At 32.6% G+C, this 25,084-nt stretch overlaps 1 protein-coding gene and 1 pseudogene across 7 annotated transcripts in view; one reads left to right on the top strand and one right to left on the bottom strand.

Moving 5' to 3' along the window:
• Positions 1 to 1,193: 1,193 nt before the first annotated feature.
• Positions 1,194 to 2,642, top strand: LOC143681419 (guanine nucleotide exchange factor C9orf72 pseudogene; annotated as a pseudogene).
• Positions 2,643 to 3,086: 444 nt separating this feature from the next.
• Positions 3,087 to 25,084, bottom strand: part of PHTF2 (putative homeodomain transcription factor 2) — a 166,669-nt gene continuing 144,671 nt past the window's right edge. For 6 of the 7 annotated variants that reach the window (XM_077154722.1, XM_077154309.1, XM_077154547.1 and 3 more), the window contains 8 exons: positions 20,624 to 20,752; positions 18,767 to 19,039; positions 18,411 to 18,542; positions 17,253 to 17,339; positions 10,189 to 10,344; positions 8,713 to 8,808; positions 6,370 to 6,495; positions 3,087 to 5,747 (listed from right to left, as the gene is read on the bottom strand). In XM_077154722.1, the coding sequence (XP_077010837.1) occupies positions 5,727 to 5,747; positions 6,370 to 6,495; positions 8,713 to 8,808; positions 10,189 to 10,344; positions 17,253 to 17,339; positions 18,411 to 18,542; positions 18,767 to 19,039; positions 20,624 to 20,752 (1,020 nt within the window). In that variant the 3' untranslated portion in view covers positions 3,087 to 5,726. The remainder of the gene's footprint in view (positions 5,748 to 6,369; positions 6,496 to 8,712; positions 8,809 to 10,188; positions 10,345 to 17,252; positions 17,340 to 18,410; positions 18,543 to 18,766; positions 19,040 to 20,623; positions 20,753 to 25,084) is intronic. The other variant, XM_077154630.1, reaches the window with a different exon arrangement.

The following is a 25,084-nucleotide window of genomic DNA, read 5'->3' on the forward strand; positions in this document are numbered from 1 at the left end:
AAAGAACCAATCTTTCTGCACAAGCAATACAAGCCAGCTCCTAGCCTAGGTGTTTTACATATGTTATCTCATTGATCCTAATAGCCCTGTAAGATAGGTATTACTATCAGTAACTTACAACTGAGAAAACCAAGCTCACAGAGGCTAACCTGCCCAAGATTGTAAAATGTCTGACTCCAAAGCACCTGTTCTTTCCAATAGGCCATACCACAGGTAATGAATGGGGGGGGTGTCAAGATGAATTCTCACTTATTGCTAAGTTTATTCGTTTATATATGACCTCACTACAGATATGGACAAGTTATCAATATCTTTGTTCCCCTCAAAGTATTTCCCTACAACTGAGTATTTTGATCAGTCAGGAGGTGTCAAATGCTTATACAAAGATGATAGTACAGAATATCTGCAAAGTAAATAAGGACAGCTTTGGTTCTGTCACAAGTTGGGCAATCTTGGGCAAGCCTCTTAACCTCTTTTGTGACCAGGTTTTTCTAATCTGGTAAAACGAGAACTTTGGACGAGGAGGTGGCTCAAGTCCTGTTGACTCAAGTCATTCATTCACTGATTAGGTAAATATATTGAGATTCTTCTATGTATCAGACACTGCAATGCAGTTGTGACTACAATTAAAATTTCATGGAATTCGCATTCTATAAAATTCCTTGATCTTAAGACAGTTATTCTCAAGGTGGTAAGGAGCAGCAGGTGATTTTCCAAATCACATGGGGAATATTTTCTTCAAAGTCTACGAGCATCATCTCCTAGGCTCTCTTAGCCCATCGTGACCAGCCCAGGAGGTAAGTAATATGGTAAGCCATTGCTGTTGTAACACATTTGTGGTATCCTTCATATAGGCCAGGCAGAAAAAGGTAGATTATTAGTATTTTAAGTGATATAGCAAATGAAAACGTTCCAATCATATTGGTATATTTTGAAGTCTGAAGGGTGATTCATTAAAAGTCAATCCTAGGGCAGGCCATGGTGGGTCACCAGGCAGAGTTTTCGCCTGCCATGCCAGAGACCAGGGTTCAATTCCTGGTGCCCATGCAAAAAATAAAAAGTCAATTCTAAACTTTAAGTTTGAAAGTGCATTTGAATAGTCTCTGATTAATTTAAACTCTATGAACAGCTGTACCAGTCAGATAACAAGTATAAGAATGCTTAACTGTCCTATTTTTTACCAATCCCTCACACTGAGTTCCTGTGACAAAATAGTTTGTTAAAAATCACCACCATAGCAGGGCAGATCTGGGGCGGAACTGCAGTTGAGATCACTGTGCCAGTGGCTGCCAAGAGGCCAGCGGTGGTGGCGAGTGGGAGTGGCCAATCACCATTTCTGGTTAGAACTCTGGTTCCCCTCAAAAGATTCTTGGTTAATGTTTGATAACCCTATGTAGTAGCCAATACTACATGTACATTAAGTATGTAGATAAAAGACCATTGCTTTGAACCATTTTTCCCCAGCCATTTGCATATATGACTTTTCCTCACCAAAAATGATGCCTTCAGGTGTATCTCTGGAGCATTCTGATGAGACAATTTGTATTCAGTAATGTCGTTATTCTGTCTTCCACCATCTCCAGCTATTGCCATGTCAGAGACTGTTTGAAGTGGTGGATCACATTTATTAGAAGCTACCTAGGACAACATTCTTGGTCCTATAGCAAGGGACATTTGGGCTCCAAAATTAGAACAGGTGCTTCTCAGCAATGAAAAAAATAACCTTTCTTGCTAAACATACCTTAAATGAGGAAATACTTTGAAATGCAGAGTAGGACTATAGATGTAAACATTTTTGTCTTGTCTGAAAAAGGAGTAATTATTGTTTCATTAATCTTCAAAGGAAACTGGAATGAATGATAGGAGCATATATGGATTGTCAATTATACTTCCACAGATAGAATTTAGCTTCTACTCTGCAGTTCACAGACTGTGTGTTCATAGATTTATACACACACAGAAAGGAAAGGCAAGAAAATGTCCAGAAAATTGTTTTAGAAGGCTGAGAGTACAGAAGATCAAGGTCAGAATATTATTCCAATGCTTACTGGGGAAGTCATTCTGTAATGGAAATGTTTTCATCTATGAAATCACAATGTTTCTGAGGAAATTGATATAGCTGATACAGTACTACATGATGGTATTGGTAGTTGGAAAAGCCTTCCTTTTCCATGCCATCAGCTTACATCTGCAAACCTGTGGCTGTTCTGTAGGAATAGAGAGCTGTACATAGAAAGTAAAAATAAAAGTGTGGAAATCTTATGCCTTTTTCTGACACCACAGCAGAGAGAAACTCCCCAGATTAGGTGAAACAGAATCATCACTGGAGTCAGGTCTCTTTGTACAAGGCTTGCTAAAGGATTCAACTGAAAGCTTTGTGCTATCTTTCCAGCAAATCATGTTTACTCCTTATCCCACCACACATATAGATGTGAAATCCAACTGTCCAGTAGATGCCACCCTGCCATGCACATTTATAATCAGTGTGGATTAATGAGATCAGAGCTGACAGCATTCTAGAAGCCACTTCAGAAGAAGATATGGCTCATACAACTGTCTACACAGATGAAAGTTTCATTCCTGATTTATATTTAATGTTCTGCTTTTGGATATTGTCTTTAAGCAGCAACATGAATGAATGAAAACAAAACAAGACTGTGTTTACAAAGAAATATTACTAGTAGAATTATACTTGGAGAAATATTTGGTTAATCAAACATTTTTTTCCTCAAATATCCCTTCTTCTACATATAATTCTCTAATATACCTTTGTTTCCCCTAAGATAGGTTAGATTATCACTTAAAAATAAATATTAAAGTATATATTTAATAAACATATACTGAGCTTCTATGCACACTTGGTACTGGTATAATAGTGGTCAGCCAGACAGTCCCCGCCCCAGCTCTCACACTGGTTATAGTCTGGTGTATAATAGTCATTGACGGGATTATTAACTAAACCAAAAGAGCAATTCTGTCTTTTGTTTTTCTTGAAATGTAAATATAAAATACAGCAAAACTGACAAAATAAATTAATAAGGCATTCTTTCACTTTGTAAAATAACGATGACAACACCACCACCACATCTGATAATGAGTTTTAATATTCCAGGCCACAGCCAGTTTTCATATTCAGAAACAAACATTAATGATGTCATAGTTAAGTGATCAAAGGCTCTTGTATATGTATTATTATTCTTTCAAGTTCTAAGAAACATAACAAAATCTGAAATGTGGGGAAGTTTTACAAAATTTATTTCCACTCCTCCCAAATCGAACAGTTATAATTTAGTTTATGCTATAGTAAGTACAAAAGTACCATAGAAATATATAAGGCTTGAAAAGTAAAAAAAAAACAACAAAACCCTCCAGTTATGCACTGTCAGTCACAGACTGTTTTATTTGAAATTTGCTGTTCAAATTTTCAAATACAACACGTGGCAAAGAGTTAATACGAACAAACAGTTAATACACTTCTGCCACAATTCTTTGAACTGCCTTTTCAGTATTATGAGATATTTTACAATTTCTTACATTTGTGGTATTCTTAGAGGCAGTGATGTCAATTTTTTGGCTTTGAAAATAATCCCATTAATATTTTGAAACTACTTTAAACAACTAATTTTTCTTTTTAGTATTCTACTGCTGCCCATATTAGTGACACAACAACATATTATTAATAAGTTGTCGAGAGGTATACTGTACTTATTAACTCCCAACTTGAATTTTAAATGAACTTCAGTCTAAAACAAACATTTTTTTAAATCAGCATACTCAACTACTGTTCTAAAAAATATTTCCATTTTGAAATAAGTTTTTTGTGTGAGATATAATAGTTTCATATTTTATTCCTACCAGAACTCATGCTGTATTTTTTTCTCAAAATATATTCAATATATTCTGTGCAAAATTTTAAGTTCTGTATAGGTATGTACCTTATTTTGAAAAAGTTTATAAAATATAATTCCTAAAAACAACCTCAATATTAGACAAGAGAGGAAGAAACATATCAGACAAAAAACCTAATTTTTTACATGAGAAAATAAGTATGTTCTTAAAGCTCCAGTAATACATTCCTTGAAAAAACTTAGAATGCACTTTGGTCATTAAACGTATTAGAACACAGACAAATAAAACAAAATGGTTTTTTTTTCCATATAGATAGACAATATACTATACAATGAGGCTGAACTGAGGCTGACCAAAAGGAATGGTAAGAGCAAAGTGATATGACATGGCTTTGTTCTCCACACATTCCTGATCTTAAGATTACGGTTTGGGAATTAGAACTGCACCAATTAAATAAATCATTACAAATGAATTGTTTTAAATTCCCTAAGACCTGGTAAAATGCGAGGATATTCAACATGATACACTTTGCACCAAGAAAATTCTGGATTGTTTCAGATACCCGGTTTAAAAAAAAATAAACAAACAAGGAGAAACCCTAAACATTTCATATTTCATGTTAATTCCTCATTCTTGATTGCACAAATATAGTAACTTAAAATCAAGGCCCAATGTAAGATACCGTCATATTTGCCCTATTTATCAATCACGCTGAAATGACAAGTATCCTTTGGACACCTGACAAATGATTGGGGTGGGGAGAGAGGGAAGCACATTAATTTCTAGTTAAAAGCATCTAAAATAGCCCTTATATAATGGGGGCAGGGAGGTGCACCAGATTAAGTTTATGGGATAGAATATGTATGTTGAAGCTGTCTTTTCAGAAAATTTGGATATAGTTTTAAAATTAGCAATCAGAGGAATATTTCATTCGTTCTTACCCTGATATTCTGTTTATTTGAATGTGGTATGAATAGCATACACTATAGTGTACCATGGGGAGAGAAATTATTTTACTTGAGTAAACATAAAGTACTTTAGTAATATCAAGAGGCACTTCACTTGTGAAATGAATATATACTTCATAAATCAAAAGGATACCATATCACATCCTAGTATACTATAACATACCCCATACAAAGATACACATTAAAAGTAACAATTTTAAAAAGTGCACATTTTGAGCATGCACAGTTGGAGCTGTGCAAACAGCCCAGTGTTTCAAATAAATATAATTATTACTAGTTAATTTTTATCAAAATATCTTACAGTATGGTAACCATTGACAATTATTGCTCTATTAAGAGTTTTATCATCAAAGAGCACTTGTTGACCTGTTAAGTAATACCATATAGAGTAATACTGAAGGGTGCTTAAACTGCAGCTTAATCAGTTTAGATCCTGGCATTGTGTCAAAATAATTCAAGAGAAAACCTGACTGGATTTTGATTTACTGAAGAAAATGCTATATTCGTTTAGCTTAGTCCAATGCAGTATTCCAAAGTTATATAATATTTCCTCAAGTAAGGCAAGTTCATGGCATTGATGGAGAAATATAGTAATGGCTTCTATTTTCAGAATTTGTTATCTTGTCAATTATTTATGAACAATTACCAGGATCTCAAGTATGTGGGAAATCAGTTTTATCACCCTTTCAACAACAAAGGACATCAATGCTTAAAAATAAAATATAGACTAAAATAAATGTAAAAAAAAGTGAACAAGTAAAATAAATATAAGAATTGCACAAGACAGTCTGATGTAAACACTTCAGTTCCCCAGCCAAGACTTCTGAAGCAGAGTCAAAACTGCTTTTAGGCAGTTTAGTTGGTACTCTTATTCTGGAAAAGAGGCTACATCTTCTTTTGTCTGAATTGTCATGATTTAATCTTCCACAGCTAGAGAAAAAATATAAAAGGAGTGATCATTAGAGCTAATTTTAATATCCTAACATTAAATTATATCATATTATACTGTATTTTATTTCAATTTCATTCACAAACAAGTGTACATTCTACTATCTTAATTCTTTATCCTTTCATTTTTAAGAACTCACCTCAAATAAACAAATAAAAAGTGAAAATCAGATATCTCTTGCTCTCTTTTATTGGGAAATGGTAATATACACATATAACTTATTTAATGTGATAATCATATACCTCATGCACTAACAGTTAGTTGGACACATGGGTAACTAATACAACTTCTGGCCAAGAAAAGAAATAAGGCTTTTCTTTTTCTTTTTTTGTAACCTAAATTAGATTTAATATGAATAAAATTTAATACTACCACTTATGGTACACAAGAGTCCTACTGGGGGTGATTACTGTTCCAAATTAGGAGTTTCATAAATATCATGAGCCAAGATTATATATTGTTCTTTGAAATTAAGCGTGAAAATAATTTTACTAATTCTATACAATATTATCAAAATGACTCCATTATTATGTATTCAAGATCTCAAAAGTCACAGAAATGCAACACAGTACTAAAATATGAAGAATGTTTGTAAGTTCTTACCTTTAAATTAAATCCAAACAGGTCACTGATAACACCAGATACAGCTGACAGGATGACAACCTGGGTAATGTTATAAAGCAGTGGATTCATTGTAAGCCCATACAATCTAAAGGGACAGTCCAATTCCTAGCAAAAGAGAAAGAGAGAGAGAGAGAAAAAAAAAAACAGAACAATAACCATAAGCCCCATATACATTAAGAATTATCAGTTAAGCTATTTTAGTGCAATATGCAATGAGGTTTCAAAAAAATTTATTTCAAAAAACAGTTACAAATTATAGATAATTTTACAAAGAATAAACTTAATTAAACTTGAAATAGAGAAATGTGCTTAAAAGTTTTTTTAGGAACATGTGAGTTTCTTTAAAAGAAATCTGAAACCTAAATTTGTAACTCCAATTCCATCCTAAACGAATGACTATTACTGTATTGATTTAGTAGGTACAAAGAAGTTTGAGAACATGTTTAGTAGAAAAGCATGAATAGAAACTGAAAGAGAACAACATATTTTTGCAGGAAATTTAGAAATTTAATTAGACAAAATTTCTGATGACATTATACATATGCAAAAACTCGATTTTGAGACGATTCATTTTCAAATACATGAATTAACTGATGGATTCAAAACATTTAAATTTGTATTATATGCCAGGTCCTATGCTAGGCTCTGGAAAATAAGAGTTCCTGAGCTGAAGGAGCTTGCAGTCTAATAGACATGCAAACAGATAATTCATTGACTCCCACTACAAAGGTATGTGTAAAAGGCACTGGGATCACAGAGGGGTTCTCCTAAAACTAAAGGGGAGAATATTTATTCCCTAAGACACAGGAAGACAGGACACCTTTGAATTGCTGTATGTTGCTCAGCATCATTAGAGCCCTATTACAAGGGGTGAAGTAAAACTCATAAAGCTGGCTATTTAGGTATGGGCCATTCATTAAGCAGTTGGTCCTGACAAACACTAAAGACATTTAAGCAGGTAAGTAGCACTATTAGATGTGCACATGAGAAAAATCACTGAATCGGCAATATGGAAGAACGATTAGAGAGCAGTGAGAACAGAAGCAGGAATACCTTTAAGGAGTTCACTATTTCAAAATTCAGGTGAGAGAAAACGGATGGTCTGATTTAAAGAAGTAATGATGGAGAAGGGATGATGTGGAAAGTATTTGGGAAGTTGAATCAATGGATTTGAAAATTTCTTGGATGTGAAGAATGAGTGAGAAGAAACAATCTACATTAAATTCCAGGTTTTATATTAGAAGACTATTATGATAAAAAAGGATCACACTATTGTGCTCTGTATTCTAGTTATTTTTATAATTTCTCTTTACTCTATGAGATTGCAGCTATTTGTAAGTCTAACCTTGGTAGCTGCCTAGCACAGTGGCTACACACTGAAGATACCCAATTACATGTATCAAATAAACATAATACGCTCTATTGAATTTACACACATTTTTTCATAAAGCATTTTTAAAAAAATGGAGTTTGCTTACATTATCTTGCTTATTATTTCAGTGTTACCATCTACCCGAAGTTTAAAGCAACTTTAAAAAGAAAGTAATTCCTTATTACTTATTTTATTATCTCCCCATCACATCTTCCCCTCCAATACCTAATAATCCATACCCAGTTAAACTTATTAACTGGATGAAAATTAACCACAACACTGAATACAAGTAAGTCATACCATTCTCTGAAAACTTATATCGAGCTCTAAGAATTATATTCAATTGGTCATAAGAGTTGAGATTTTTAAAAATATATTTTCCTTTTAATCAAGAAAAGAATTACTAACACTGTAGAACATTATATGATTAATAAAAATATTAAGTTATCCCCAAAGAGTTATCATTGTGGGACCAAATTCCACTGAAATTGTATTCCTTTTGATTATTTCCAAAAAGGGTTTGAAAATTTAAATGTTGATAGGCGGTATACTTTTATTATAATGATTGTGCAATCTTTTAAACTAAAGAGACCAAGGAGAAGAGTGCTCTAAGAAATACAAAATGAAAAAGTCCCCAAATTAACATCAAATGTCTATTCTGAAATCTATTTTAAATACTAGAAGATTTAAGTATCTAAAGATGCCAACCTCTGCAATACTGTAAACATTATTGAAAGTTTTAATATGCAATTTCCAAACAAATGACATTATTTGTATAACTCTGCAATGAAAAGTAAAATGTAAATTGTGTGAACATGCTCAAATATAATTTGGAAACAATTTGGATATTCATGAAAACCAAAGAAAAAGTAGGATCTATAAACAGAAAACTAAATAATGGTCAGAACAACACATTTTATATTATATCCCATTTTCAATTATATTCTTACCTTTAGCAGTTTAGTAGCTAGTTTTAAAACATTATTCACTAGTGTCAGTTCCTCTTTCTTGTTAGGTTTCTTTTCCATTTTCAAGTAGAGATTTATCTTTTATTAAAAAGAGTAAACAAAAGTACTTAAAATTATAGCGTACATTTTTCAAAGAACTTTGAAGATATTCATTAAAATATGAATAGCAGTTGTCTGGGTGTTGACATTATAGGTGACTTTAATATTTTTTATATTTTACTGTATATTCCAAATTTTCTCCAATAAGATTTTTATTATTTTATAATAAGAAAAACAATAATTGTTATTAAAACACTTTTTAAACTTAAAAGCCAAATAAGAAAGGAAAACTTCATGGCATGATTTGAAGGTGATGCACTTTAGTCCAAGAGCCAAATCGATTTAAAGAACAAGTAACAATTAGAATAAAACTAAATCAATTGCTTTATCATTTATTTTCAAAGTAACTCCAAACAATTCTTTGTGTATCTTTGTTATCCACTCAGTAATACATATTTAGGGGTTCCTGCCTGGCCTAGTTCCCTTCTTTGAAAAATGCTCTTATTCAGAACCTATGGAAGGGTCACTTGATCCACCTTCCCAGCTTCACTCTGGCAGCCACAGGTGATTAAGCTGGAGTGTACCACCAAACCAAAGTTAGTCAATGTACTATCTGGGGGGACTAACCCTGTATCTGCTAGATATTATTGGATCATGTATTGAAAAGTCAGTAAAGTGTACTCATGCTGAGGAAGGAATAACCATGTATAAGCCAAAATTATAGGGTAGCAAGTCTCCAGAGAGGCAATTGAACAAAGAGAAGAGCGGAAATGATGAACCATACCAGCCTTAAAGTCAGGTGGAGGAACTGATGCCTTTGTGAACTTCCCATGAGGCCCAATTACGCTTTATTTCCTTGAGATCTTTATCTTTGTGGAATCACTCTCTCCCTTTCCTTCTAACTGAGCTCCTTTAACCAAATTACTGGTTCCTTGAAACCGAACCTTCTTTGATTAAAATACTCTACAGATTCATTGATAGCAAGTTTCTTTGTATACTTTCTATGAACTGGTAGCAGGAAAATATTTAACAAATTCATGCAAAATAAAGTCAACCACCCAAATTTATCATGCTTTCTCTTTTCATTGGATAAAAATTCATACTTATTTCCAGTGTCTCTGCTAAATTTCAAAGCAAAAGCATTACATTAATGTTAAAATCCATCATTTCTATAATTGGTAGTTCCTTCTTGCCAAAAGATAATGGGAAATAAAAACAGTAGATCAAATTTGATATCGGTGTTGAAACAGAAACACTAAAGAAAGGCTTGAGTTCTATCAAATTTTAATTTTTGCTTTATTAACATAAATGGTCTTAATCTAATAAAATACATTCCTGAAAAAGACAAAGTGAAAACATTTCAGTTAATATGTATATTACAGACATTAACTTACAACATAGTAAAACATTCATTCTCACCTGCTCAGTAAGTAATATTGAGGTATTGCTATATTTTTTACTTGTTTCTGATCCAAGGGTAACAAATCTTAGGAGAAAAAGTGTTAACGAGATGCACCAGATTACCAGTTCCCAATTGTAGTGACAATCAAGGAAGATCTCATGTACATGAAGCAGCTAAAAGTGTCAAAAGGCAACATGAAGAAGCAATGTGATTCTAACAACTTTTTGAAAGAAAAAAAAACATTTTACTTCACATAGATTGGTCATAAATGTAGTAATGCATTTTAAAAATTTCACAATTATAAAATATGCCAACCATACTAAAAGTATAGAGTATAATGTAATCAATACCCCTGAGGCCTCTACCCAATTTTGTCAAATCTTAATACTTTGCAATATTTCTTTCATATTTTTGAAAGTTGAAAACTTATAGATTCAGTTTAAGTTCCTTTAAACTTTTCCTTTATCCTCATCCCCCTTCTTCTTCTCTCTCTAGGGCTAATGAATTTTGCCCTAACCTTTTTCATGCATATTTTTATAATTTAGTTACATATACATCCTTAAAATATTATTTAACACATACTTTAAAGTTGACATAAATGTAATCATATTGTTGACATCATTCAATTTGGTTTTTATTCCACTGAACATGTTTTCAAGGTTTATCCCAACTGATAGTTCTATGTTCATTCACTCTAACTTCTATAATGTATAAGAGTCAAATAATTTATTGGCCACAATTTATTGGCCTATTGTACTGATTAATATTTATGTTGTGACCAATTTTCCCTATTACAAACAAGGCTGCAATAATCATTTTGTAGGCATCTCCTTGCTTATGCAGACAGGAATTTCTTTAGGTGTTAATATCTCAGAGTAAAATTGCTGAGTCCCTAAATATTCGCATCTTCAACGTTGTTAGATATCACATTTTGTCTCTAAAACAGGTGTGCCAATTTATACTTTTAGTAGTGTATCAGAGTTCCCTTTGCCCTCATACTTGATATTATGTAATTTCTTAAAATGTGTTAATCTGATGGGTGTGATATATTCTCTTGCTTCAATTTTACCTTTCCTGATTACTTATGGAGTTGAGTATGTTTCATACGTTTATTGGTCATTAGGTTTTCTCTTCTGTGTTATCTTTTTATATTCTCCATCTACTATTTATTCTAATAGGTTGTCCATTTATTCTTACTGAATTGATAAATAATGTATTCTGAATAATCTATTTAAGGCACATGTTCTGTTAATATCTTCTCTCAGTCTTTGGCTTGTCTTTTTTTTTTTTTTAAAAAAAAGCTTTTCATTTTTAAACAAGCTTAAAGGACAATTACAAAATTAATACAAAGCCCATAAACAAACTCTAACATCTCCTCAGACACTCAGATCCACCAATTTTATCATTTTGCCACAATTACTGTATCTTTCCTTCCTTCCTTCCTTCTTCACTCCTCCTCCTATCTTCCCTCCCCCCATCATCCAACTATTTTCTGAATATCTGCATGCATCATAATCTTTGAACACATACTTCCATGTGCATTTTCTACAAACAAGTACATTCACTTATGTAACAACCTTAAATGCAGTAATCAAGTTCAAGAAATTAATACTCTTATAAAACATATTCTGCATTCTGATTTTTTTTCTTATGTCCTAATAATGTGCTTTTGAGCCTTTCTTCTTCATTCTTAGATCCTTTCCAGTATCATGTAACTCATTCAGTTACCATATCTCCTTTATTTATCATCCTTTCTACTTTAATTGTGGAAAATACACACAACATAAATCTTCCCACCCCAACCCTTCCCAAGCATATAATTCAGTGAGATTAATATTCATGACTTTGCAATACCCTCCCCACCATCTATTACTAGAACTTTGCCTTCATCCCAAAGAGAAAACCTGTACTCATTTGCATTAACTCCCCAATATCCCTCCCCCTAATCCCTGGTAACCTGTATTCTAATTCCCCTCTCTATGAGTTTGCATATTGATATTTTCTTTGTAGTTACCACGGGGCTTAAATTTAATATCCTAAATCTATAACAATCTTATTTGCTTTGCTACCAATTTAATTTCTACAATATGTATAAACCATGTTCCCATACCTCTCGCCTCCCACCTTTATGTAATCCACAAATTACATGTTTATAAATTATGAGTTCAAAAACATTGATTTATCATTACGTTTTATGTGTTTGCCTTCTAAGTCCTGTAGGAAGTAAAAATTGGAGTTACAAACCAAAAATACAATGGTACTGGCACTTATATCTACCCATGTCTTTATCTTTATTGGAGATCTTTATTTCTTCATGTGGCTTGAGTCAATTCTCTGGCATCCTTTCCTTCCTACCTGAAGAACTCCCTTCAACACTCTGGTAGGGGTGGACTAGTGGTGACAAACTCCCTCGGCTTTTGTTTATCTGAGAATGTCTTATTCCTTCCCTCATGTGGGAGAGACAGTTTTGCCAGATACAGAATTCAAGGTTGGCGATTTCTTGCTTTCAGCCCTTTAAATATGTCACCCCACTGCCTTCTTGCCAACACGGTTTTTTATGAGAAATCAGCACTTGAGCTCATTGAGGATCGCTTGTACGTGACAGGCTGCTTCTCTCTTGCAGCTTTTAGAGTTCTCTATCTTTGGCATTCAGCAGTATGATTATAACAGTATGGTGTGGGTCTATTTGAGCTTATCCTGTTCGGAGTTCACTGAGCATTTTGGATGTGTGTATTCATGTCTTATGCTAGATTTGGTAAGTTTACAGCCATTATTTCTTTGAATACTCTTTCTTCTCGTTCTTGGTATCCTACAGTGCATATATTGGTATGCCTGGTGGTGTACCACAAGTTTCCCAGGTTCTGTTCACTTTTCTTCATTCTTTCTGTCCCTCAGACTGGATAATTTCAATTGTCTTATCTTCATGTTTCATCTGCTCCAATCTGCTCCTGAAACTCTCTATGGAATTTTAAATTTCTGTTAACTATGGTCTTCACCTCTGTTTGGTTCCTTTCCCTAATTTCCATCTCTCTATTGATAATCTCTTTGTGTTCATCTTTTCTTCCCCCAAATGATTTTTAGGTCTTAGTCCATGCTTTCTTTTAGCTATTTGACCACATTTAGGAATATTTTTTAAAGGTCTGGTCCTACCCATTGACAGTTTCTAATGCTTTAGTCTTCTTTACCTGGGCCATCACTTACTGTTTCTTTGTATGTCTTGTGACCTTTTGTTGAAACCTGGACATTTTGATATTTTAATGTATTATCACTGAAATTTAGACTTTGAGTTGTCTGTCCTTAAACTTCTGTTGAGGGATGGAGCCCTAAAGTATTCATTTGCCTTCTTGACCAGGCATATTAGCTTGTCTTTTATGGTATGTTAAAATTTTAATTTGTAATAAAATTAAAAATCTTGTTTTTCTTATTTAGGTCTTTAATCCACCCAGAATTTTTCAATATGGTGTGAGTAAGGCTCTAATTTTATTTTTTCCCATTAAGTAAAGCCTGTCTGCGTCGGGTTTCTAATAACATGATATCATATATTAGATTACTATCTATGTGTGGATCTGTAAGACTCTGTTTCATCCCATTGGTCATTTGATAGCTGTACCCAAACCATAATGTCTTTTTATAACTTTAAAATAAGTTCTGGTAGGATATCTTGTTCTTCAAAATTATCTGGGTATTCCTGGCTCTTTGTACTTCCAGATGAATTCTGGAAAGATTGACAAGCTCTATCCAAAAAATAATAAGCATTCTGTTGGGATTTTAATGGAATTATCAGAATCACACATCAATTTATAAATTAACCTGAGAGAACTGATATGAAATTGAGTATCCCCTATTCACTTACACGGTGTATCTTCTTTCATAACTTTCCATAAGGTTTTATCATATTTCTCCAAAAGATACCACCCATTTTTTGTTATATTTCTTTTTGGGAACTCTGTATTTTTTGTGTTGCTAGTACAAATAACATCTATCACTTTTTTCTTTTTATTTTGTATGCTGTATGGCGGGGTCACATTTCATTCTTTTTCCTATGAGCATGCTGTTATTGCAGCACCATTTGTTGAAGTTTTGTTTGTTTGTTTTTTTTTTTTTTGCTCGTTTGTTTGCTTGTTTATTTGTTTTGGAGCAAATACATGGGCCAGGAATCGAACCTGGGTCTCCCTCATGGCAGGCAAGAATTCTACCACTGAACTACCTGTGCACCCCCCATCTATCACTTTTTATTTATTTATTTCTGTGAATGGCAAGAATTGACACATTACAGTATATGGGTCAAATCTGGCCTAAGACTAGTTTTTGCTCAGTCCTGTAGCAAATTTTTAAATTTTTAAAAAAGATTGTTAAGAAAAAGAAAAAAAATGACAGATAATGTATATAGCACCAAAAATAAAAAATATTTACCATCTGGTTCTTTATGGAAAAAGTTTTCCAATCTCCAACTAACAGGGGAAAATTTTTTAATGTTGATTTTTATATCCAGCAGCCTTATTGAACTCATGTTTTTAAGTATTTGCCTTTAGAGTCACTTGGGTACTCTATATCGTCAATTGTATAGTCTATGGTTTTTTTTCTTTAAAATCTCTATACCATTTTTTTCTTCTGTCTTACTTCACGCTAGTAACCTCCATCAACATGCTGACTAGAAGTGGGTAGGGCATCTTTATCTTTGTGATTTTAAAGTAAATACCTCTAAGGTAATATCATTATGTACAATATTTGCTCCAAGTTTTCACTGATATTTTTTCACTGGATGAAGGACAGTACTTTCTATTCCTCATACCATAACTCTTCAGTGAATTTTACCAATGCATTTTCTGTCTCTATTGAGATGATCACGTTTTCCTCTCCTTTAATCCATTAAAGGAATTTAAATTACATGAATGGTTTTCAGATGTTGAAAAGCTCTGCATTTCAGAGATAAACTATCTTGCTCTGGTGTATTTATTACACCATTACATTGCTGGCTTCATCTTGCTAGCTATTTTCTGGAGAAACTTTATATCCAAGTTAATAAATGAAATTAGCTCATAGTTTCCATTTCATACTGCTTCTCAGGCATTGGTATCAAAGTTATATAAGCCTCATAAAAAGAGCTGAGGAATATTCCCTCTTTTAATAGAGATCTTTCATGTAGAATTGGTTCTATATTTGAATATTTGGCAGAATACAAATGGGTCTGTACAGTTTTGTTGGTGGTAAATTTTTAAACTAATGAAACAAGTACTGCTTTACAGGTCTTCTCAGGTTTTCAATTTTTTTTTGAGTCTGTCCGAATAAATTATATATTTCTATAAAATTGTCTACCTAAGCTTTCAGCATTAAAGGGATAAAGTAATTCATACTAGCATTCTTTAAAAAAATTCCCAACTATGTCAGCAGTTTACGGTTTAATACTATACTTTCTCTTTTTAAAAATTAATATACTTTACTAATTAAGAAATATCCTTAACTATTATATCGTCAAATATGGCTCTTCCTATTCCCTCCTTCTGGAATTCCTATTACACATATATTGGATCTTCTGTCCATATCTTAATCTTTTTTTCATATTTTCTGTCTCTTTCTGTTCTGTATTGTAGGTAATTTCTTCTGTCTTCCAGTTCACTGTCTCTTCAGCTGGGTTTAATCTGCTCTTCATTCTGTTCACTGTGCCTTTAATGTCATTAACTGTATTTCTCATTTCTCCAAAGTACTATACTTTTTTTTTCAAATCTATCTGTTCTTTTTCATCTTATCTCTATCTTTAATCATCTTAAATAAATTTATCTTACAATTTCTATCTGATAGTCTATTTCTGTTTATTGAACTGTTGACTCATTTATGTTGGACTGTTTCCTCAAGTGTTTCCAGACCTGAAAGGGCTTTGTTTGTGGAAATCCTGTTAGGTCTAGGTTGAAGTCATATCCCCCAGAACAGTCTTTGTTTTGCTTCTGTCAAGTACTCCAAGGGTATAGGACCACTCTTTATAGAACCTTCTTGACTTAGGGACTATAGGAAAAGATGTGTAAAGTAAGTCTGAATCCCAAATCTTTATTGTGGGCAGACTTACAGTTAATTTACATTTCTTAGGAGAGACTTTTTCCTGCTCTTTGGCATCAGGAGTTTAGACAAAATCAGACTAACTTCTTTATTATCTTCTTGTACTGCAGACAGAGTGTTTTTCTTATTACCTTTTCATGGACAGAAATTTTGCAGGAATTTGAAGGTTCCTGCCTCATGGTACACCTCATGGTATAAATATGTAAAGAGGTATGAGTACGTATCAGATCAAGATCTCATCTGCTCTCATGTGGACATAAAATCTCAAACCTCTAGAAAACTAAGATTAACAATACACCTCATCCAGGGCTGCCATAGCATTTAACACATATATTTAATGGTACTGGTTTAGTTTTATATTCATTTTTTGCCACTTATTGTCTTGTAAACTCAGATATGTATACAATATGTATACTAAAAAGCTCAGATACATATATTAAAAATCTGCCCCTCACCCCCAACCCCCAGTACTGTTTGGTGTTTCAAGGCATCTAATATGTCATATTATCTGACATGCAAGTTTGCATTTTTTGGGTGCATGGTCTGGGAATTGAACCTGGGTCTACCGCATAGCAGGCAAGCATTCTACCACTGAACCACCCATGCACCATATCCTGAAATACTTTTGTGCTTCCTGACTAATCTTGGTCACTGACCTCAGAGCTAGTAGCAGTAAAGTCATAGTGACAATTCAGAGATATGAAATAAAATAATTAATATTAAATATGAAAAAACCAGAGAGTCCTGGAAAATAGTCTGAAACAATTTCAGAATCCTGGCCACTCATAGGTTTGTTTTGGGAAATCAAAACAGTCAGATTGTAGGAAAAAAATATTAACTAATATATGATTACTATTCATGACACAGATGAAAAAGATGCATTTATTTATTCTACTAAAAAACTAAATTGTAAAAGTCAATTCAAAGCTTATTTGTCTAACTAGGCTTATTGATTATTTATTATTAGAAAGTGTTCTGAAACAATGTTTACATATCTAATTGCATAAATTCTACATGGAATACAGCTTACCTGGGCACAACAGATAAACACAACTGAGATAGTCAACAAGAAAGCAGATGAAACTATTACATCAACTGATCGTTGAGGACCTCGACGCTGAAAAAAGGGAAAATACTTTTAAATATACTTCCTAATTAACAGCTAATTTTCATGCTTTCAGCTATGATGTTGATCCATCACTGCAGGTTGATCATAGCTTACCATGCTGAAAATAAACCTAATCTTGTCACGTGAATTTTAATTATAAAGTGTTATTATTTCCCGGGGTATTGCAACATAGGGAAAATGGTGTCTATATAGCATAGAATTCTTGGCATAGTTTTCAGTTATTTTTTCAAACACTAATAATTTACTCAACAAATGTTTCTTGAGTACCTGCTCTGAACTAGGTACTATGCTAAATGCTGGAAATACACAGAGAACAAAACAGGCATGACCCCTATACTCACAGAAGCTAGTAGGGAGACAGACCATCAAGCTCACAATCACAGATGTTACTTAATGCAACAAAGAAATAATCTCCAGGAAAAAAGTGCTTTCATAAACTAATTCAAAAAACTAATTTTTTTCCAGGAAAAAAGTGTTTTCATAAATTTCTTCTCCCTGCCCTCCCCACCGAGTTCTAATATTTTACTTCCAAAGTTAGGAAAATCATTAAAAAGTTTAAAGGGCAAGAGTGAGTAGGAAAAGACAAAAACTAACAGAATTGCAAGTTAATATTTTAAAATAGCAACAGGCCACTTCCAGTGAGGAGACTCAATGGTTACAGATTACTTTTTAACAATTCTTTTCAAAGTAGTGGGCTCCCTCTACTGGCTTGTGATAGCCATTTTAGGTAAAATAATAAAATCCTTAATCCAGTTTTTGAACGAGTAGAAGTTGGTGAAATTTATGAACAAAGATAAGTTTAGGGCAATCTGACCTTGAATTATCTACCAAAAATGCATTTAAACCTTTTTAGGCTTTAGATGTTATACTGTAAAGTACCAGTTAATCATTCATTTTAGCTTCCTGGAAATGGATCAAAAAGAATACTAAGTATGGCCACAAAGCACCATGTGAGTGCATATATGACTATAAATCTGGGCATACATATATATTGACAAAGAAACTGGAACTACAAGAGGGAGCCAGCATGTAAAAGTACTTTAATCACTGCCATTCTACCTTAAGATAGGAACGAAGAGATAGCCACATTTTTATATTCTGTACTTTCTTCAATCGAAAATGAGGAACTTCAGATTTTCGAGCCCTCCTTGCAGATGTCAAATGTCCAAAGAGTTTTGCAAAAAGTAATCGCTAAAAAAGATTAAGATGATGATTAAATTTTAAGTAGATTACAACAGAAAAACAAAAAATCAACATATGATTGCTATGATTTTATTTGGTTAAGTACTATAAAAACAAAATAGGAAAATAATATGCAGAACAAATGATTTAATGAATTGCTACAAAATTCATGAATTTTTGATATTAGGAAAAGTATAAAATATTCTCTATTCAGAAGTCTTTATTATACCCACCTGTTTATAAGTTCTTTCTGCTACACAGAGCAAAAAAAAGAAAATCCACACAAAAGACACACGAACCACAAAACTTATTATAACCATAGAAAGAACTATAGTATCTTCATTTGAACCAAATGCAATCACATAAAGTTCTGAAGCAGAATGTGTTGTGAGCTGTTCCAAGTCTGTAGCTTGAGACAGTCGGAAAACAAATGGAGTTAAACCTAGAATTACAGAGATGGCATTTCCAAAAATCTGGTATCCTATTCCTGGTATATGGCTATTGACCTTCACAAAAGAGAGAGAGAGAAAGAGCAAGAGAGAGAAATACATTTAATCAAAACTTTTATTTGTATTAAAATGAATTCCAATTAGGCACTATTTCATTTATAGCAATATAAAATAATTTTGTTAATTTAGTTTTAACATGAATAATGAAATTTAAATTAACTCAAAGCTTGAGAGCCTTATATGTAATACGTAGCCATTATTTATTCAGTTTTTAAAAACAGTTTGTTATCAGATCTCTAATTTGCTAAGTAGCTGCAAAAAATCCTACCCAGATCTTAAAAAATATTTTAAATCTCCCTATCTTATTATTTTAAAAGTTAAAAATATTCAAATACTGCACTATTAAAGAGAACAAGGAACTCTTATATCCACTTACATTCAATTCATTAAAAGACAGACCTAGAATTACTATTTGATATATTTATAATTTGCATTTTCTTCAAAGAGCTCAACAAATGAATGTCTCATTAAATTCTAAAATCACTTCAGGAGAACGTATTGGTTGGAAAACAAACTAAATAAAAAAGAGGGGGAAATGGTAGGGTGATAATAAAAATGAGATTTAGAAATTGAATAACAGGAAAATATAAGTTTCCAATATTCTAGTTGGTAGGACTCAAAGTGATCTTAAATAACATCTAGCTAAGTTAATTGTTATATTATAAACCAGATAAATGACATTATTCTAAGTTAAAGGATCTGCTAGTTCACAGACAGTTAAGTTATAGAGCATCAATTACACTCTCCAGAGGTCTCTAGCTGCTTTTAATTATTCACATTGAGATATGTTAAAGGGAACATATCAAATTCTAGACTTGGTTATTTTAACTCCTGCTCTACAAAAAGTGTAGACAATAGTTTTAGCATAACAATGCACCAAAGAAATTAAGAACTGCAAATGAAATCAAGCCCAGTTGTCCAGAGAAATCAGGTAAAATTTCAAAAGGTATAATGACCTGATTAAAGAAGCAATCTAATAAAAAACTGAAATTAAAATCCATAGTACTTGCACTATTGTTCTCTAAACTACACAAGATTTTTCACCAGTAGTTGCATTACCTCCCAATATTTAAAAAGGCAAGTAAGTACAGATACCAATTTTCAAGTATAAACTACATAAGATTTTCACTACTAGTTATATTACCTCTCTGTATTTAAATAGGAAAGTAAGTACAGATACCAATTTTCAAGTTTGAACTTTTTCCTCATGTTTCGGGTACTAATAAATTAATGAATTTGTAAGGATGATATAGAAAAATAATAAGTCTGCATCAACACTTGTATATATTTATCAGCTCAATCTGATCCACTGAAAGCAAAAGAAAGAATAACATAAAAGAGTAAAATTTTAGATTATATCATCCATCCTTGGTTAGAGGAATAAAAACACTAAAAGATAAGAGTGGTTTGGTGAGAAATCACTATTTAAATTACTGACTTAGTCAAATACAAACGACATTTTTTTCAGCGTGAAGAAATGAGGTGAGTAGGTTATAAATATAACATTCCATTAATAACCTAATATATAGATAGTCCCTAAATCTGACCTGTGAATTAAAAGAACAAATCTTAAAAACTCACTCTGTTCATTATCATTCCACTGATTTCAAGTACAGACATGTCTGCTTTCTTGCAGTCATTGCCTTCCCATACTATAGCACTTATTTTTTCTAATCCTGGGTGGGAACTATGAAGCCAGGGCAAATGACTCTATAAAAGAATAAAGAGAAATTGGTAAATACATTTATTACATTTTATTACTATAACATGTATATACATATAATTGATTATCTAACTTATGAACATTCGATACAAAAGAATGATAGCTTAAGTTTGAGCCTCTTTGAAAGACTAGTGATACAATCTTATTCTGAAAGAAACCTTTCTTAACATGCCTAAACATGTTAATATTTAACTTAGTTATTTTTCTGATACTTTAAGATTTCTCCAAATGATCAATTAAACTTTTTTCTCAGATATAGAAAATATCACAAATGGAAGCATAAAGAATTATACAGTTCTTTCCCAAGTGGAATAAAGTATCTCAGTGTTTGCAGGAAAGGCAACAAGGTAAAATTAAAAACAGAAAACTTTAAAATAAAAAAAAATAAAAACAAAGATCAGATGCTTAAGTTTGCTTGGTTTTGGGTTTTTGTTTCTGTTTTGGTTATGACTAAAAGAACAAAACTTTAAAACAGTACAGTTAGGTTAAAGAGAGCAGTAAAATTAATGAAACACCAACTTATACATTATTAGATATTCTGAATAGAAATCTAAAAGATTAGACCCAGAATGGGATAAATTTGTCTACAATATAGCATTTTTAACTAATCATTTTTCTAAAACTATACACTTTCCTCATTGTATGTAAAATGATATAAGATTTAGCATTCACAGCAACCTCGGGAAAATAAACAAAAGATCTTTGATATTCTAACATGCAAACTTTAACATTATATTAAATTAGAATAACTTCTAAAAATAATAGAAAATATACTCGTTACATTTACTCTTTTGAGGACAAAAATGTGATTACAATATGGTAAAGAAAGGTTTCCATAAACTTAAGGAATATGATATTTTCCTCCAGGAGGGGTACACTTGCATTGGTTCATTTCGATTGATGGTATAAAATAATTAAGTGATAGGTAAGAAAACAGAGATGGGAAATTATTAATATTACTCTGATCTCATATGTTAATTTTCATGTAAAGTCATACCATGTTCACTATAATGTGAATAGAAAATGATGAATAATTATAGGCAAACCATAATGCCAATCAGGATGCTATTGGCAATTTAATTATTTGACTTCTAGAAGGAGTTTCATTTAAAATTTTTTTGCCTTTTCTAAAGATACAGAATTTTAATATACATTAACTTTCACAGTATTTCACTAATTGAGGAACATAAAAGCTATAAGATACTACTTATTAACTATCAGCTTAATTCCTGAAATGTTTCATACTTTATCCCCAAATAAAATAATACTAGTTTGGGATAGAAATAATTTGCATGAAAATACATATCAAAATTTTCCTCAGAAATTTAACAATTTTGAAACATAATGGAAGCAAAAGGTTAGAAATACGAAGTGTGAGAGAAGCTGAATTGGAAAATGTGTTAGGTCTGAGAGGCAACAGATTTAAACCACTGATTCACAAGCTTTCTTTGCTTAAATTCTCAATCTATAACGGTGAACTAAAGGTCTTCCCAAACGTATAAAGAAAAGGTATATCAATACCAAGAATGTCCATCTAGAGATAGGAACAGGAAATCAAGAAGTTCTTCATTATCCTTCAAACAGCTCTTATTTTGCGGAGCTACTTACCCAGCTATTCTAACCAACATTTGATAACATTATCTTATTTCTAGAAAGTCAAAGGTAAGAGAAGCAATTAGCAAAGGTAGCAATTAGAAACTGGTGAATTTAAAAAAGTTAATTAAAAGAACTCTGTATCTGTCTATGTATTTGTCAAATGTATTTTTAAGGACAGTTTTATTGAAACATGTATAGCCTATAAATCAGTCAGTATTTGGAGACAGTATCACATGAAACACTTTTTTTAAAGGCCCAGAGAATAATCAGAGTAAATAATTCTATTTTATAACCTTATCAAATAGATTCCTCTTAGTATGTTTGTCAAACTAAAATGTGTCACTTTTAATGATTATTCTTTATCCTTATCCAAAATCTCAACTGCTTTATTTCCGTGGTCAAACTATCTGAAAACCCTAACACTTAAATGGTGGCATGTTTTACTTCAAGCAAACTCACCATAACAACCATTCTACTAGTGCTTCCAACTCTGGGAATTGTAGTTATAAAATCTGGCTTCATCTGCTAAAAAATGAATTTCAAATGAATATGACTTTATATTTTGTTATACACTGAGCCATAACTAGGAGAGAAAAAAATTTTCCTTTGGAAATGTTTCTGTCACTATTTACAAAGAAAAGAAAACAAACAACAAAACAAAACAAACTACAAATTTGTTAAGATGGTGACTAGAACACATGGACTCAAATGTTCTCGTATTTCTCTATGGTAGGCAGAAAAGGGTCCTCCAAACCTAACATGGACCTTGGTGGAACAATAAAAAAACTGACAACTTTTCATGAAAGGGAGCTAATTTCTAATAGCTGGCCACTAGTAAAACTGAAAACAAGAGCTTATATTTTAGAAGCCTAAGAATAAGAAATGTGCATAAAATTGAGTCTTTAATCAAAAAGCAAATGCAATTTAACTCAATATAAGCAAACCATAATTGGGTATACATAGCAGAAAATTTTTTAAAACTTATTTTACAAGAAAAAGAGCAAGAGTGATATGACAGACTTTGGGCCAATTTATTCTGTACAGCATTCATAAAACTTTTTAATTATTTAAAAAAGGCCTAATTGGAATGTTGCAAAAAATGTAATTTTGTTTCAAGTATTCATTCAATTGATATTTAATGAACATCTACTATGTATGAGGTACTATGCAACATATAACCCCTGCTTCTATGCTGCTGAAGGTATTCTTGGGAAAAGAGCTTAATCCCAATTCCAATTATTATCTACAGGGACTTAAATGAATATGAAGATGACTTATCTCACTCTATTCTCATGTTTTTTTTTTTTTTCTTGTCTTTTCAACTTCTTCAATTCCAGGGACACTTGTAGACTCTCATGGCCACAATCTAGACATTGTAACCAGACAGAATTATTCTACTTCTGAAATGAGTTGTTCTGCTACAATTTTTCATCTTACCAGGTTTCTCCTACCTTTGATTCTAAAACACTTACTCCCATGGAATGGAGAAGTTCCAGAGAAGATGGCAGATAAGGGAGTGACAGTACTCACTCTTCTTCCAAAAACAGCTAGTGGACAAGCAGAAACTGACTGAAACAACTGTCCTGGGTCTCCAGGGGCCAGGGGATAACCGTACAGCATCCAGTGATGAGTAGGATAAAGAAGCTGAGACACTGCTGTAAAGAACTGTGAGTAAAGTGCTCAGAGGCCACTGCTGGCATCCAATCCCCATTCCAGCTTCAGAGAGCTTTTTTGGTTTGTTTCCTCTCTCCCCAGGGCTCTTTGGAATTGGTCTGCACTCCGTTTTCTTCGTGGGCTACTACCCTTCTTCTACTAGGGAAATACTGACTTGCAAAAGTCCTCTCTGGGATGAATTCCTCCCAGAATTGGCCCTCCAGGCAAAAGCAACTAGAGGCAATAAGCAAAGAGGGAAAAAAAAACCAAACCCCCAAATTACAGAGGCAAATAAAACAAACAGAATAGATCAACATTCCCAAGAAGGAAAAGAAGAAAGGAAGTTTTTTTTCCTGCACGTGAAACATCCGCACAAATGGTGCAATCTTAAAAATTGTAATACATATCCAAGGAAAGAATCAGACAAAGAAGTGCTGAAAAAATCTGATCATTTAACCATGGGTAATTCTAAAGGTCTAGAATAAGTTGAACCAAGTATCAAAGAGCCTTGACACAAAGCCAATCAGCAATAAAACCCTAGGCAAGAGAGAAAAACTGATCTTCAGAGTAAACACATCAAAATAATGAGACTCCTAGGCATTAGCAAAAAATTACAAGCCACACCAAGAACAGGAATGCAGAGCCTAGTCAAAGGAACAACTTAAAACTTTGGAGGAGACACAGAATTTGGGAGACCTAATCAAAGATATTCAAACAAATTTCATACATCAATTCAAGGAGATGAAAGAAAATATGATTAAAGAGATAAAGGATATTATAAAGATACTGGGTGAACATAAGGAAGAATTTGAAAGTATAAAAACAAACATAACAAAAACTATGAGAATGAAAGGCACAATAAAAGAGATTAAACTGCACTAGAAGCATGCAAAAGCAGATTTGAACAGGCATAAAAATGAAACAGAATAAATAACATTTACAGATAGAAAAAAAGATACAGAAAAGAATAGGAAAAATTGAGGAGGGTCTCAGAGAATTGAATGACAGTACGAAGCACACAAACATATGTATCATGGGTGTCCCAGAAAGAGAAGTGAAAGGAAAAAGGG

Source organism: Tamandua tetradactyla, chromosome 1 (genome assembly GCF_023851605.1).
Source record: "Tamandua tetradactyla isolate mTamTet1 chromosome 1, mTamTet1.pri, whole genome shotgun sequence".
Classification (NCBI taxonomy): Eukaryota; Metazoa; Chordata; class Mammalia; order Pilosa; family Myrmecophagidae; genus Tamandua; species Tamandua tetradactyla.